The following is a 15,986-nucleotide window of genomic DNA, read 5'->3' as shown; positions in this document are numbered from 1 at the left end:
TAACAAAAAGCACGAGTGCTCCCGAGGGGAGTCAGGCATGTCCTGCCCTAGGTACTCACAGCACTCCGCCCAGGCTGCCTCTCCAGCTCCTAACAGTGCCAGTAACATCAATGAGAAAATCAACGGGCCAGGCATGCTGGCTCATACCTGTAATCCCAGCACTTTGGGAGGACAAGGTGGGCAGATCACCTGAGATCAGGAGTTCGAGACCAGCCTGGCCAGTGAAACTCCATCTCTACTAAAAATATAAAAATTATCCGGGCGTGGTGGTAGGCACCTGTAGTCCCAGCAACTCGGGAGGCTGAGGCATGAGAATCACTTGAACCAGGGAGGAGGAGGTTGCAATGAGCTGAGATGGCACACCACACTCCAGCCTGGGCAACAAAGCGAGAGACTCCTCAAAAAAAGGTCGGGCACGGTGGCTCATACCTGTAATCCCAGCACTTTGGGAGGCCGAGGCAGGTGGATCAAGAGGTCAGGAGTTCAAGACCGGCCTGACCAACATAGAGAAACCCCGTCTCTACTAAAAATACAAACATTAGCCAGGCGTGGTGGCAGGCACCTACAGTCCCAGAGGCTGAGGCAGGAGAATGGCGTGAACCTGGGAGGCGGACCTTGCAGTGAGCCAAGATCGCGCCACTGCACTCCAGCCTGGGCTACAGAGTGAGACTCCGTCTCAAAAAAAAAAAAAAAAAAGAAAGAAAGAAAAAAAACAAGAAGAAACTCAACAATAGCAGCAGCAGCGAAGCAATTCCTATGTGTTGTTCATTTAATTCTCCCAGCAACTCCAAGAAGTCGACCATACCGGCCGGGCGCGGTGGCTCATGCCTGTAATCCCAGCACTCTGGGAGGCTGAGGTGGGCGGATCACTAGGTCAGGAGATTGAAGCCATCCTGGCTAACACGGTGAAACCCCGTCTCTACTAAAAATACAAAAAATTAGCAGGGTGTGGTGGCGGGCACCTGTAATCCCAGCTACTCGGGAGGCTGAGGCAGGAGAATTGCTTGAACCCAGGAAGTGGAGGTTGCAGTGAGCTGAGATGGCGCCACTGCACTCCAGCCTGAGGGACACAGCGAGACTCCATCTCAAAAAAAAAAAAAAAAAAGAAGTGTACCATTCTATTACACCCACTTTACAGACAGAGAACTCGAGCAGGAACCACCTGACCTATAGGGAGCAGTCCCCTGCCCAAGCCACAGAGCTCCCTGAGCAGTGCCACCGCAGGAGCAGGCTGGCTTAGACACGGCCTAGGGGGCACTTACTTTGGAACTCGTATCTTGATGTGGATGTAGTGGTCTCCGTAGCCGTAGCTGTTAATCCGGGGGATGCCTTTCCCACCCATCCGAATCTTCTGGTCTGTCTGAGTCCCAGGGGGGATCTATAAAGAAAGAAAATCTGGCCGGGCGCGGTGGCTCAAGCCTGTAATCCCAGCACTTTGGGAGGCCGAGATGGGCGGATCATGAGGTCAGGAGATCGAGACCATCCTGGCTAACACGGTGAAACCCCGTCTCTACTAAGAAATACAAAAAATAGCCGGGCGAGGTGGCGGGCGCCTGTAGTCCCAGCTACTCTGGAGGCTGAGGCCGGAGAATGGCGTGAACCCGGGAGGCGGAGCTTGCAGTGAGCTGAGATCCGGCCACTGCACTCCAGCCTGGGCGACAGAGCGAGACTCTGTCTCAAAAAAAAAAAAAAAAAAAAAAAAGAAAGAAAATCTGTGGTTTCCCCTGGTCCCCAGTTGCTCAAATAAAAAGTTTTCACTGCATGAAGACAATCTTGACAGGAATTCGTTGAAAAGAACCACCACTGGCTCACGCCTGTAATCCCATCACTTTGGGAGGTTGAGACGGGTTGATCACAAGGTCAGGAGTTTAAGACCTGCCTGGTCAACATGGTGAAACCCCGTCTCTACTAAAAATACAAAAATCAGCCGGGCATGGTAGCGTGCACCTATAATCTCAGCTACTCGGGAGGCTGAGGCAGGAGAATTGCTTGAACCCGGGAGGCGGAGGTTGCAGTGAGCCGAGACTGTGCCACTGTACTCCAGCTCTCAGTGACAGGGCAAGACTCTATCTTGGGGGGGGAAAAAAAGGCCAGGCACAGTGGCTCACGCCTGTAATCCCAGCACTCTGGGGAGCCAAGGCGGGCGGATCACGAGGTCAGGAGATGGAGACCATCCTGGCCAACATGGTAAAACCCCATCTCCAATAAAACACAAAAAATTAGCTAGGCATGGTGGCACGTGCCTGTAGTCCCAGCTACTCAGGAGGCTGAGACAGGAATCGCTTGAACCTGGGAGGCAGAGACTGTTGTGAGCAAAGATCATGCCATTGCACTCCAGCCAGGTGACAGAGCAACATCCTGCTGTCTCAAAAAAAAAAAAAAAAAAAAAAAAAAGAACGGCCACTGGGCTGGGCACAGTGGCTCACGCCTATAATCCCAGCACTTTGGAAGGCTGAGGCGGGTGAATTGCCTGAGTTCAGGAGTTCAAGACCACCCTGGGAAACACGGTGAAACCCCGTCTCTACTAAAATACAAAAAATTAGCTGGGTATGGTGGCATGCGCCTGAAATCCCAGCTACTTGGGAGGTTGAGGCAGGAGAATTGCTTGAACCCTGGAGGTGGGGGTTGCAGTGAGCCAAGATTGCGCCATTGCACTCCAGCCTGGACGACAGAGTGAGACTCCACCTCAAAAAAAAAAAAAAAAAAAAAAAGAACTGCCACTTGGGTTTCTGGCCAAGCCCGCCCACAAGCACATGGAAATAAGCTAAGTTCGGTCTGCCCAGAGCAGAGCCTGTGACTAGGATGAGGGGGCAGGAGTTTGGGCAAGTGATCCCAGGAAGCAGGAGTGAGGGAGCGAAGCAGGAAACGCCAATACAGGGTGTGTGGCTGAGGTTGCTCCCTGGCCCTCGGAACCACAGGACCCTGGAGAAGCCAAGGAACAGCCCCCAGACGGAGGAGAAAGCCTTGGCTCAAAACACCCACCTCCTTGGTGGTGGTTACCCCAAGGTTCCCCACAAAGAAGCTGGAGAAGGTTCTGAGGTGCATACAGAGAATGAAGTGGCCTGGAAGTGGGAGGAGCAGGAGGGGCAGATCAAGAGAGAGGTGGGGGATAGGTGAGGGCAGCACACAGGCAGCCATCACTGCGGCCAAAGAGATGTGCACAGCCCCCGAGACTTCTGCTCTTGCTGCCAGACACTGGACGGAAGCAAGGGCAGAGAACACACCCCAGGGTGAACCTCTCTGTGTCCTGGGTGCGCCCAGTTCCCAGGCCCCGCTAACCAGTATGGGAGTGATGCCAGCCAGTAACTGCTTCCCAGGCGATTATAGAGTCAAGGCCTGTGGCTTGTGGTCCACACTCAAGGAGCAATCTAAAATTCCTCATGTCCTCCCCCATGAGTACCCCCCACATGCTGGTCACTCATGGGTTCCAGGCCACTGGTCAGTTATTTTCCATTTCAGAAAAAGAACAATGAAGTACAAGGGTGACAAAGGCATTCTCACACCCTCTTACCATCACATTGATCGTCTCGTACAGGCCCTGGGCTCTGGCTGTCCCCCCAAGAAGAGCTTGAGCTATAGAAATAAAGAGGTCGGAGTGGATGTCTGCGCCGTCCCTCCGGAACACAGGGCTTTTCTGCACCTAAGGTCAAACATGACAGATGCATGTGAAGATAAGTCCACTGCAGACTAAACACCAGCTGCGTGCCTGGCCAGGCCCAAGCTCAGACTTGACAAACTTCACACCCCTTCCATACATAAAGCACAGTGTTGAGGCAAAGAACTGTCGTTCCACCAAGGTGACACCATCGCAGGCCCAGGAACGACATATTCTACATATTTCAACACTGCAATGTTCTACACACTTGCACACCAAAATGGAAGCGCGCCAGGATTTCCTTAGTCTCAGATCAAGTCATTCAATCGTGAAGGGAAATAAAAACGTAAAACTGGCTTTTGAACTTTTTTTTGAGACAGAGTCTCGCTCTGTCGCCCAGGCTGGGGTGCAATGGCCGGATCTCAGCTCACTGCAAGCTCCGCCTCCCGGGTTTAGGCCATTCTCCTGCCTCAGCCTCCTGAGAGAACTTTTTTTTTTAATCTTACTTTAGCCAGGCACGGTAGTTCACACCTGTAATCCCAGCACTTTGAGAGGCCAAGGTGGGTAGAACACCTGAGGTCAGGAGTTTGAGACCCAGCCTGGCCAACATGGTGAAACCCCGTCTCTACTAAAAATACAAAAATTAGCCAGGTGTGGTGGCAGGTGTCTGTAATCCCAGCTACTAAAGAGGCTGAGGCAGGAGATCCGATTGAACCTGGGAGATGAAGGCTGCATTGAACAGAGATCACACCACTGCACTCTAGCCTGAGCAACAGAGCAAGACTCTATCTCAAAAACAACAACAACAACAAAAAACACCTTACTTTATTAGGAAGTATAGGCTGGCCGCGGTGGCTCACGCTTATAATCCCAACACTTTGGGAGGCCAAGGTGGGTGGATCACCTGAAGTCAGGAATTCGAGACCAGCCTGGCCAACATGGTGAAACCCCGTCTCTACTAAAAATACAAAAATTAGCTGGGTGTGGTGGTGCATGCCTGTAATCCCAGCTACTCAGGAGGCTGAGGCATGAGAATCGCTTGAACCTGGGAGGTGGAGGTTGCAGTGAACTGAGATCACGCCACTTGCACTCCAGCCTGGGCAACAGAGCAAGACTCTGTCTCCAAAAAAAGAGAAAAAAAAAGGGCAGAGTAAATAATATAACAAGCGTGTCATACCCACAACCCAGTGGAGGTAACAAAATATCACAGGCTGGGTGCCGTGGCTCACACTTGTAATCCCAGCACTTTGGGAAGCCAAGGTGGGTGGATCATTTGAACCCTGGGGTTTGAGACCAGCCTGGGCAACATGGTGAAACCCCATCTTTACTAAAAATACAAAAGTCAGCTGGGCCTAGTGGCGTGCACCTGTGGTCCCAGCTACTCAGGAGGCTGAGGTGGGAAGACCACCTGAGCCCAGGGAGTCTGAGGCTGCAGTGAGCCAAGATCACCCCACTGCATTCCATCCTAGGCAACAAAGCAAGACCCTACCTCAAAAAAATAAAGTAAAATAAACTAAAACATCATAAATACAGGTGAGTCTTGCCTTCCTCAGCCAACCACGACCCTGACTTTAGCATTTATCATTCCTTTGAGCTTCTATTTACTATGTATCTCCAAGTCCCTAAATAATACATAATGCCATCTCACATGCTTTAAAACTTCACGTAGATGGTCTCTGAGGCCCTACAGCCACTGGCAACCTACCTTCCATCCCCGCTGTCTGTACCTGCAACGCCTGGAGCACCCCTTGAGTGCAGCTCTCACTCTTTCCTTTCGACTGCCCTGCAGCAGCCTGTGACCACCACGGCTCACTAAGCCATTCTCTTGTTGGAGGAAGGTGGTGTCTTGCTACCATGGACAGGACTCTCATGCACCCCTTTGTACCTACTGCCTGCTAGGCTTGCGTGGGTTTTTCTCAAGTGTACACATAGGAGGGAAATTGCCAGTAGAAGGCATTTTCATTAATGTTTCCACAATCTCAGAAAACCAAGGTTTGCCCCTGTATACAGTATGTAAAATTATAACTTTCACACTCACTGCCTCATCAACAATCTTATCATAAAAACACAAGATGTTTTCTGTATTTTTATGTGACCTGTATTTCTAATTTGTTAACATCTTGAAGAAGTTGTCTTCTCTTCACACAAGGCACAGAACTTTGAAGGTAACTCTAGGTGGCCACTGTGCCCCTCAGAAACATGAATGGCGAGACATGTTTCTGTGAAGCTTTGACCGCATGGAGCAGCCTCAGCCACATCCACCCGAAGAGAGGAAGGGCCCAACAGAAGCTGTGCAGGACAGAGCACCTACCCTGAACGTGATGAAAATTTCCCTTTTTCCCACAGGCATCCTCACGGTCTGGCCATCCTCGACTCCTACAAGGGACATTAGAAAGGGAGCAGTTAGGCAGGGCGCGGTGGCTCATGCCTGCAATCCCAGCACTTTGGGAGGCTGAGGCGGGTAGATCGTGACATCAAGAGATCAAGACCATCCTGGCCAACATGGTGAAACCCCGTTTCTACTGAAAATACAAAAACTAGCTGGACGTGTCGGTGTGCGCCTGTAGTCCCAACTACTCGGGAGGCTGAGGGAAGAGAATCGCTTGAACCCAGGAGGTGGAGGTTGCAGTGAGCCGAGATTACTCCACTGCACTCCAGCCTGGCAACAGAGCGAGACACCATGTTAAAAAAAAAGAAAACAGAAAAAAAGAAAAAAAAAAGAAAGGGAGCAGTTATTGTGAGACCGCCCACAGCACTTTCCACCCAAGATCCACTTGTAACCCACAGCTTCCTCCCCACTCCTGCTTCTTATTAACGAGGAACAATGCCATTATGTAAGAGGCACATGGGTAACCTTCCAGAGATGCAACACAAGACACCTGATGACTCAGCACCTGCCTCAGGCCTGGTCTATGTAGCACCTCAGGGAGTTCATGGTCTCACTGGGGTGATAGGTGTTAACCAAACAATGGCACTAATGCACAACTACAAACACAGAAATGTTCTTCAAAGCAAATGCTCACAACTCTAGAGAAAGGGACATCTAAAGAACAGGGAGGAGGGCTTGAGGCTTGCTAGGGAAGGGATACTCAAGCTGGGATCTCCAAGATGAACAAAGTTAACCCAAAAAAGAAAGCAGAAAGTGAGTTTCAGGCAAGGCAACAGTAGACGTGGAGTGGGGGGTGGATCTGTGGGGCTGATGTAGATAGGGTGGCAGTGGGGACAATGATGGCTTCGGTGACTAAGACAGAGGAGAGAGGAGAGGAGCCTGGGGGTTGGAAGCTGCTCCTTCACCAGGAAGAAGCAGAGCAGGCACATCAGGTCTCTTCTCCCCAATGTGACGTGCAAAGTGTAGATTCTAAGGATAACTGGCACAAATAGAAAGATTCAAGGAGACTCTAGTTCCTCCTCCAGCCTGGGGCTCCAGGGCCTCAACCACAACTTCTACTAAGAGCCCACTCACACAGAGTGCGGTGGCCTCAGTCCTTTCCGCCCTCTCCAAGCTCCTGGACATGGCGGGCCCAAACACCCACCTGCAGGCACAGGGATCATCACTCGCTTTTTCTGCTTGGCTTGTCCTACTCCCCTGCAGACCACACAGGGCGTTACGACGATGGAGCCGCGGCCACCACATCTCCTACACGTGGAACGCATCACAAAAGGGCCTGTGTTGATGGTTTCCTGATAAAAACAAGAAAAATGGTAACCTAACTACGCAGGTAAACCGATGGGTGGTTCTGGGACCACAATGTACATAAGAAAAATGTCTCTTTAAGGCTTGTTTTTTATGTGCATGTGCACTCAAACACACTGCCTAGGAACCCAGGTGCAGGGCCTCAGAGTCTGTTCATCTGATTTTCTAGAACACACAAACTTCTGCACTCCACATCATCAACTTGACCATACGACAATGAAAAATGCGATACCGCCTCTTACAGAAGTACCTGAAGACTCCTGGGAGCTGAGCAGTACATTTAAAAAAGATTATTCCCCCTTGAATTACAAAAGCAATTGTTAGAAAAATAAGGAAGAAAGTGACAACGGGATGCAATCCCCCGCCCCACCCCCAGAGCTGCTGTGCTCTGGTTGCTGAGCCTGCGATGCCAGGGAAGGAGAAGCACAGGCTCGTCTCCTCAGGGTCACGGGGAAAGACAGACAGGCTGAGTTCACCAACTCCCTCCACTCCTAGCATAAGTTCTCTGGGAGCAGTGCCACAACCAGCTCTTCTCACGGTCAGTGGCGCAAGCCGTGGGAGGTGGAGTCTTGGGCAGACCCTTACCATGCCGGAGCCACCGCAGTAGTGGCAATGCTGCACCTTGGTGCCAGGCTCGTTCCCCTTGCCATCGCAGCGCTCACAGGTGTCCATGATGTTCACGGTGAACTCCTTGTTGACCCCCTTTGCAGCTTGATTGAATGTCAACTCCATGATGTACTAAAGAAACCAAGGGACAGCCTGTCAACTTTTGTTTGCAACGACCAAAACTGATGCTTGGCTCTAAAGGGAAAGGAGGGCACTGGCCCACATTTTCAGTCACTCTTTCACCACTGTACTTACTTGCACTCTGCCAGGTAAGCATAGGTAGGACTCACTGAACCAATTCTGTCCTAGTCTTTGGGATTTTTAAGAGATAATGTGACTTAAATGAAAACGTACTTTCAATAAACTGAAAATGTTCACAGATAAATACTCATACATGGCACTTAAAAAGAGCCTGAATGATCCACAATCATAACTTAGATCATAAATATATCCCCTCTCTCTTCCACTCTGACAGTGTTTTATACAGACATGAGAGAGGATCAGCAGTGCCCTCCCAGCAGACAGAGTTCTCCTGGAACACTGTACAGATGAGAGACAACACTCGCACCCTCAGCGTGGGCTCTGAAAGCCTTCGGTGCTGCCTGACTCTGCAGCTGTAAAGAATACCATCAGAATGGATGTACTCATTACTACCCATGCGATTTTTCAAATACTGAAATTATTTTCTACTAAAATGGCTGCCTCCAGATCACTCCATTTAAGCTGCCTTGCCTTTCTGAGAAACAGAAACTGGTAAAACAATTTGTTTGACCCATACTTAGTCTAAAATCTGATTAATTCTTCAAAGCAAGGAACTTACTTCCTGAGGCTGATCAAACACAGTCTGGAAATCTCCAAACGAAGAGGATGAGAACTCCCCGAAGATCTTCCTGAACAGCTCCTCGGGGTCCACAGTGGGGCCTCCCTTCCAGTAGCTATGCTGGGAGCCGCTGGCCCCAGAATCGAAGCCCGCAGAGCCGTAGGCATCGTACTGCTTCCTCTTCACCTCATCACTCAAAACCTACAGTGAAAGGCAGAGCCACTGGGCATCCTGGGTCTACCAAGGCCCAAAAATACAGACAAGAGTTCACAGCAAATAAGGCAGCCATAACATTTACTAAGTGGTGTGTGCAAACACATCCTATGAGGTTGGGGTGGGCCTGCGACTTTAGCACCTAGAATAGGGACGAGATGACCAAACTGAATGCTAAGTATAGGGCTTTGGAAGTGCTTCCAAAAGTCTCACGAACTCTCCCAGGGGTCGTGCGTGCTGGGGAAATGTTTGTGTTGATCGTCGCTCGACCTCACAGGCGCCCTGGACTCTTCACAGATTCACACTTCACCTCTCTCCTCAGGAGACATTACCTTGTAGAGAATTTATGCTTCCTACCGTTACCTGCATCGACAGGTTTTCTGGAAGCCAGAACAACCGGAGTAACAAGTAGAAGTAACACAACGACAACAGCAGTGGTGCAATCCTAGCTCACTGCAGCCTCAACCTCCCAGGTTGAAGCAATCCTCCCGCCTCAGCCTCCCGAGTAGCTGGGTCTACAGGCGCACACCACAATGCCTGGCAAATTTTTTAATTTTTGGAGAGACAGGGTCTTGCTGTGTTGCCCAGGCTGCTTTAAACTCCTGGTCTCAAGCAATTCTCCCACTTCAACCTCCCAAAATGCTGGGATTATAGGCATGAGTCATCACTGGGCCTGGCTCACAAAACTGTTAATAAGGACTAACTACCTCAAAAAGGGGGATTAGGGAGGGGCAAAAAAATGTAGTATTCACTTTGTATCTTTTTTTTTTTTTTTGAGAAAGAGTCTTGCTCTGTCACCAGGCTGGAGTGCAGTGGCGCAATCTCGGCTCATTGCAACCTCTGCCTCCCGGGTTCAAGTGATGCTCCTGCCTCAGCCTCCCGAGTAGCTGGGACTAAAGGCACGCGCCACCACGTCCAGCTAATTTTTTTGTATTTTTAGTAGAGACAGGGTTTCACCATGTTCGCCAGGATAGTCTCGATCTCTTACCCTCGTGATTCGCCCGCCTCAGCCTCCCAAACTGCTGGGATTACAGGCGTGAGCCACCACGCCTGGCCCTCACTTTGTATCTTTTTTTATGTGTTGGTCTTACTTTTTTTTTCTTTAATTAAAAAGACACTGCCCTAGGCTGAGTATGGTGGCTCACACCTGTAATCCCAGGACTTTGGGAGGCCAAGGCAGGTGGACTGCTTGAGTTCATGAGTTCAAGACCAGCCTGGGCAACATGGTGAAACCCATCACATAAAAAATACAAAAACATTAGTCAAGAATGGTGGTGCACACCTACAGTTCCAGCTAGTTGGGAGACTGAGGTGGGAAAATTGCTTGAGCACGGAGGTTGAGGTTGAGGCTGCAGTGAGCCGTGACTGCACCACTGCACTCCAGCCTGGGCAACAAAGTGAGACCCTGTCTCAAAAAAAAAAAAAAAAGGCACGGTCCTTAAGGCCAAACAGGATAGAGTATGCGTCCTCCAAAGGAAAAGACACTTCCACCTAGAATGGAGGGGCACTAAGAAAACAGGTGGAGGACAGCTTGGTGCCTAGGGTAATTTTTAGGGCACCCAGTTAAGATGCAAAGGAAGAAGGCTGGCAGAGGAAGAGACAGGTAGGAGTCCATGACTTCCTGGTGGCTTTTATCTCCTGGTTCCAGCCCTTCCCGAGGAATTGCTGCTCTTAAGTTCTGAGGCTCAGTCCTTTTAGTAACATCCCCCTTAGAGACAGAAGTCAGCAAAATGGTGGATTAGGACTCTCCAAAACTCATCCCCCAGCAGAAACATCAAATCTACTATCCATGTGGAAAAATACATTCACAAGAATAACATCCCCCCTACCCCATTAAAAACTGAATCTGCTGGGTGCAGTGGGGAACCTGTAGTCCCAGCTGTTCAGGAAGTTGAGGTTGAGGCAAGAAGACTGCTTGAGCCCGAGTTTGAGGCTGCAGGGAGCCGTGATCTCACCACTACACTCCAGCCTAAGCAACAGAGTGAGACCTCAACTCTTTTATTGATTTTTTTTTTTTTTTTTTTGAGACGGAGTCTGGCTCTGTCACCCAGGCTGGAGTGCAGTGGCGCGATCTCGGCTCACTGCAAGCTCTGCCTCCCGGGTTCACGCCATTCTCCTGCCTCAGCCTCCCGAGTAGCTGGGACTACAGGTGCCCGCCACCTCGCCCGGCTAGTTTTTTGTATTTTTTAGTAGAGACGGGGTTTCACCGTGTTAGCCAGGATGGTCTCGATCTCCTGACCTCGTGATCCGCCCGTCTCGGCCTCCCAAAGTGCTGGGATTACAGGCTTGAGCCACCGCGCCCAGCCGATTTATTTTTTTTGATTGGGAGTCTCGCTCTGTTGCCCAAGCTGGAGTGCAATGGTGTAATCTTTGGCTCACCAATGCCTCCTGGGTTCAAGCAATTCTCCAGCCTCAGTCTCCCGAATAGCTGGGATTACAGGCGCCCACCACCACACCTGGCTAATATTTGTATTTTTAGTACAGACGGGGTTTCACCATATTGGCCAAACTGGTCTTGGCCAGGCTGGTCTCGAACTCCTGACCTCATGATCCGCCTGCCTTGGCCTCTCAAAGTGCTGGGATTATAGGGATTATAGACGTGAGCCACCGAGCCTGGCTGAGACTTCAACTCTTAAAAATAAATAAATAGGCCAGGAGCGGTGGCTCACGCCTGTAATCCCAACACTTTGGGAGGCTGAGGCGGGCGGATCACAAGGTCAGGAGATCATGACCATCCTGGCTATCACAGTGAAACCCCGTCTCTACTAAAAATACAAAAAAAGTTAGCCGGGTGTGGTGGTGGGCGCCTGTAGTCCCAGCTACTCAGGAGGCTGAGGCAGGAGAATGGCATGAACCCGGAGGCGGAGCTTGCAGTGAGCGGAGATCGCGCCACTGCACTCCAGCCTGGGCGACAGAGCGAGACTCCATCTCAAAAATAAATAAATAAATAAATAAAAATAAATAAATAAATTTAATCTTATCTTCCATAGAAGTAGGTTCCAAGACTCTTCAGTTATGTTATCAATTAGTTTGAGTTACTTAATAAAAACATATTATTTTAAAATTACCCTAGTAAATAAACCTTTCATTAGATCTAGTTGACAGACATTTACTCAAAAAAGATTTACTGAATTGAGGCTGTTCTTGTACGTGGCTGTCCCCTCCTGTAGATATATGAGCTCCTATATATCCTGAACCCCATTAGATGGACAAAGTTGGCCAGGTGTGGTGCCTTGCACGTAGAATCCCAGCAGTTTGAGAGGCCCAGGCAGGAGGATCTCTTGAGCCCAGGAGTTCAAGACCAGGATTAGCAACATAGAGGGACCCTGTCTCTTAACCAAAAAAAAAAAAAAAAAAAAAGATGGTCAAAACATCTGGGGAACAGGTCTACTTTCAGAAAACTATGGAAGTGGTCAATAGCTGTTTTCAGAGATTTGTCCTCTGATTACACTGTAAATTCTTATAGGACAACAATGGGCTTCTACTTTTACAATAACCGCTATCCCCAAAAAGCAGTGATGCCCTGAGGTGGAGGAAGGGGTTGTTATTGAACAAGGGCTGAATTAATTAATCCAACTGTGAGTTTCCAAATCCAGCTACAAGCCTAAATTACCTGGGGAACTTTATTAGTACAGATTATTGGATCCTGCTTTTTTTTTTTTTGAGAGGGAGTCTTGCTCTGTCACCCGGGCTGGAGTGCAATGGCGCAATCTCGGCTCACTGCAAGCTCTACCTCCTGGGTTCACACCATTCTCCTGCCTCAGCCTCCCCAGCAGCTGGGACTACAGGCTAATTTTTTTGTATTTTTAGTAGAGATAGGGTTTCATTGTGTTAGCCGGGATGGTCTCGATCTCCTGACCTTGTGATCCACCTGCCTCGGCCTCCCAAAGTGCTGGGATTAGAGGCATGAGCCACCACGCCCGGCCTGGATCCCGTTCTTCATTGAGATTCCAAGTTAGTCTTAGAATTTTTTTTTTTTTTTTTTTTTTTAGAGAAGGTCTTGTTCTGTTGCCCAGACCATAGTGCTACGGTACAATCATGGCATCATGGGTCACTGCAGCCTTGAGCCCCTCAAGTGATGCACCTGACTCAGCCTCCCAAGTAGCTGGGTTTACAGGTGCGCCACCACCATGCCTGGTGATTTTTTTTTTTTTTTTTTTTTTGTAGAGACGGGGTCTCACTACATTGCCCAAGCTGGTCTCAAACTCCTAGGGTCAAGCCAACTCCTGAGATCAAGTGATCCTCCTGACAGCCTCCCAAAGTGCTAGGACTACAGGAGTGAGCCACCAGGCTTGGCCTGGAATCTCTCCCTTTTTTTTTTTTTTTAACAAGATGACTTGGTGCAGGGACATGGCCTTCACACTGGACTGTATGACACACCAGGCTGTCCCAGGTAGCAACACAACCTTTGATTCATACACACCGCTGTAACAGCAGTGGCCACATGCACCAAAGTCGTGTTACCTCATAGGCTTCTGCCAGCTGGGAGAACTTCTCCTTGGCTTTGGGATCATCCTGATTTGTGTCGGGGTGATACTTCTTGGCAAGCTAAGGGAAAAACATGAGAAATTATTTCAGATACAACATGAACCCCAAATACCAGACACAACAGAACCCCAGATACCAGTCATAATTATGTTTCCTTTATCAAAGTTGTCTCTCGGCCGGGTGCAGTGGCTCACGCCTGTAATCCCAACACTTTGGGAAGCGAAGGCAGGCAGATCACTTAAGCTCAGGAGTTCAAGACTAGCCTGGGCAACATGGCGAAACGCCTCTCCACCAAAAATACAAAAAATTAGTCAGGCATGGTGGCACATGCCTGTGGTCCCAGCTACTCAGGAGGCTGAAACACGAGAATCACTTGAACCTGGGAGGTGGAGGTTGCAGTGAGCAGAGATTGAACCACTGCACTCCAGCCTAGGTGACAGAGTGAGACTGTCCCTCCACCCCACAAAATAATAATAATAATGATCTGTTTTAATGTACTTATCTCTCAACTTGAGGGCAGGAACTGATTCTGATGTATCTTTGCCCTTAGCCCCCAGCATGGCTTAGAAAAGGTAAATGAACAAAAAAGAGAAACAAAATTTTAAAAAGGGGGCCGGGTGCAGTGGCTCATGCCAGTAATCCCAGCACTTTGGGATGCTGAACTGGGTAGATCACCAGAGGTCAGGAGTTTGAGACCAGCCTGGCCAACATGGTGAAACCCCATCTCTACTAAAAATACAAAAATTAGCCAGGTGTGGTTGCACACGCCTATAAACACAGGTATTCGGGAGGCTGAGGCAGGAGAATTGCTTGAGCCCGGGAGGCAGAGGCTGCAGTGAGCCAAGATTGCACCACTACACTCCAGCCTGAGCAAGAGAGCGAGACTGTCTGAAAAAAGGAAAAATTTTTAAAAAGGGAAGAAAATGACTGAATAGACATTTCTGCTGTTTCAATTATTTTTGTAAGTACATAAAATATAGTAATTGCTACAGCTTTACCTGATCTTTTTACTTCCACGCCGAAAAACTTGAATGGTTCTCTAAATTAAGTCTTTCTCTTAAATTATGTCTCTAGGACTTGCTAAGGGCCTGAAATCAACTGTCATGTGAGTTCAACCCAGCCTCCATCTTTTCAATCTTTTCCCACTCTTGGATCAGGCACCTGACTCTTGAGCTCAGGATGAGACAGGCCATTAGCTATTCACAGGCCAAGATCTCTGCTTCCTGTCCCCATGCCTCTGTTCATTCCATTACAACCCAATTAAAAGCGGGCAATGGATCCAAACACACATTTCTCCAAAGACATACTAATGGCCAACATGCACAAGAAAAGATGCTCAACATCATTAGTCACCAGGGAAGGAGCAAATGGAAACTCTAACGAGATAGCATTTCATATTCACTAGGGTAGTAATTAAAAAGACAGATGATAATAAGTGTTCACTGGGATGTGGAGAAATCATGGCCCTCTTATGCTGCTGGTGGGAATGTAAAATGGTGCAGCTGCTTTGAAAAAGGCTGGCAGCTTCTCAAAAGGTTAAACATCCAGTTACCATATGACTCAGCAACTATACTCCTAAATATCCAAGAGAACTGAAAACATGTCTACACAAAAACTTTCATATGAATGTCTATATAGCAGCACCGTTCATGATAGCAGAAAGTGGAAAATATGCAAATGTCCATCAAACGATGAAGAAACAAAATGTGATCATTCCATGCAACAGATTATTTGAGCACGAAAAGGGATGAAGTATTGACACAAGCTACAAGACAGACGAGCCTTGAAACCATTATGTGAATGAAAGAAGCCAGACACACAAAAGGATACATATCCTATGATTCCCTGTAAGTGAATATTCAGAATAGGCGAATCCAAAGAGGCAGAATGCAGGTTAGCAGCTGCCAGGGACCGGGGAGAAAGGACAATGAAAGGGGGGTGCTAATGAATACAGGATTTCTTTTTGAGGTAATGAAAATGTACTAAAGTTGACTGTGGTGGCAGTTGCACAACTCCAGTGAAGTGTGCACTTATAAAAAGCTGTCAATCCTAGAGTGGTGCCTCCAATATTGATTTTATTTTATTGGTCAGAGCAAACCAAGGGTCTAGGAACCAGTGGTGTAGACATCTCGTATACAACTTTACTCAGCTACCCTAACTACCCTAATACACCCCAGCATACAAAAATGGGAATTTCACATTTTCCAGGTTAAGAAAGGGCCAGGCACGGTGGCTCACGCCTGTAATCCCAGCACTTTGGGAGGCCGAGGCTGGTGGATCACCTGAGGTCAGGAGTTTGAGACCAGCCTGACCAACAAAGTGAAACCCCATCTCTACTAAAAATACAAAAAAATTTAGCCGGGCCGGGCGCAGTGGCTCAAGCCTGTAATCCCAGCACTTTGGGAGGCTGAGACGGGCGGATCACTAGGTCAGGAGATCGAGAGCATCCTGGCTAACACGGTGAAACCCCATCTCTACTAAAAAATACAAAAAAAAAAAACAAACTATCCGGGCGAGGTGGCAGGCACCTGTGGTCCCAGCTACTCCGGAGGCTGAGGCAGGAGAATGGC

General features: G+C 48.9%; 1 protein-coding gene across 9 annotated transcripts in view; it reads right to left on the bottom strand.

The window, feature by feature from the left end:
- The window catches only part of DNAJA3 (DnaJ heat shock protein family (Hsp40) member A3), a 44,163-nt gene that overhangs the window by 7,318 nt on the left and 20,859 nt on the right, over positions 1 to 15,986 (bottom strand). For 8 of the 9 annotated variants that reach the window (XM_074028749.1, XM_074028751.1, XM_074028748.1 and 5 more), the window contains 7 exons: positions 13,393 to 13,476; positions 8,716 to 8,916; positions 7,875 to 8,027; positions 7,129 to 7,276; positions 5,907 to 5,971; positions 3,512 to 3,640; positions 1,263 to 1,378 (listed from right to left, as the gene is read on the bottom strand). In XM_074028749.1, coding sequence (XP_073884850.1) covers positions 1,263 to 1,378; positions 3,512 to 3,640; positions 5,907 to 5,971; positions 7,129 to 7,276; positions 7,875 to 8,021 — 605 coding nt within the window. In that variant the 5' untranslated portion in view covers positions 8,022 to 8,027; positions 8,716 to 8,916; positions 13,393 to 13,476. The remainder of the gene's footprint in view (positions 1 to 1,262; positions 1,379 to 3,511; positions 3,641 to 5,906; positions 5,972 to 7,128; positions 7,277 to 7,874; positions 8,028 to 8,715; positions 8,917 to 13,392; positions 13,477 to 15,986) is intronic. The other variant, XM_065536915.1, reaches the window with a different exon arrangement.

Source organism: Macaca fascicularis, chromosome 20, assembly GCF_037993035.2.
Source record: "Macaca fascicularis isolate 582-1 chromosome 20, T2T-MFA8v1.1".
In the NCBI taxonomy this organism is placed as follows: domain Eukaryota; kingdom Metazoa; phylum Chordata; class Mammalia; order Primates; family Cercopithecidae; genus Macaca; species Macaca fascicularis.
The sequence above is the reverse complement of the archived record's forward strand: the minus strand, read 5'-3'. Positions and strand labels throughout refer to the sequence as shown.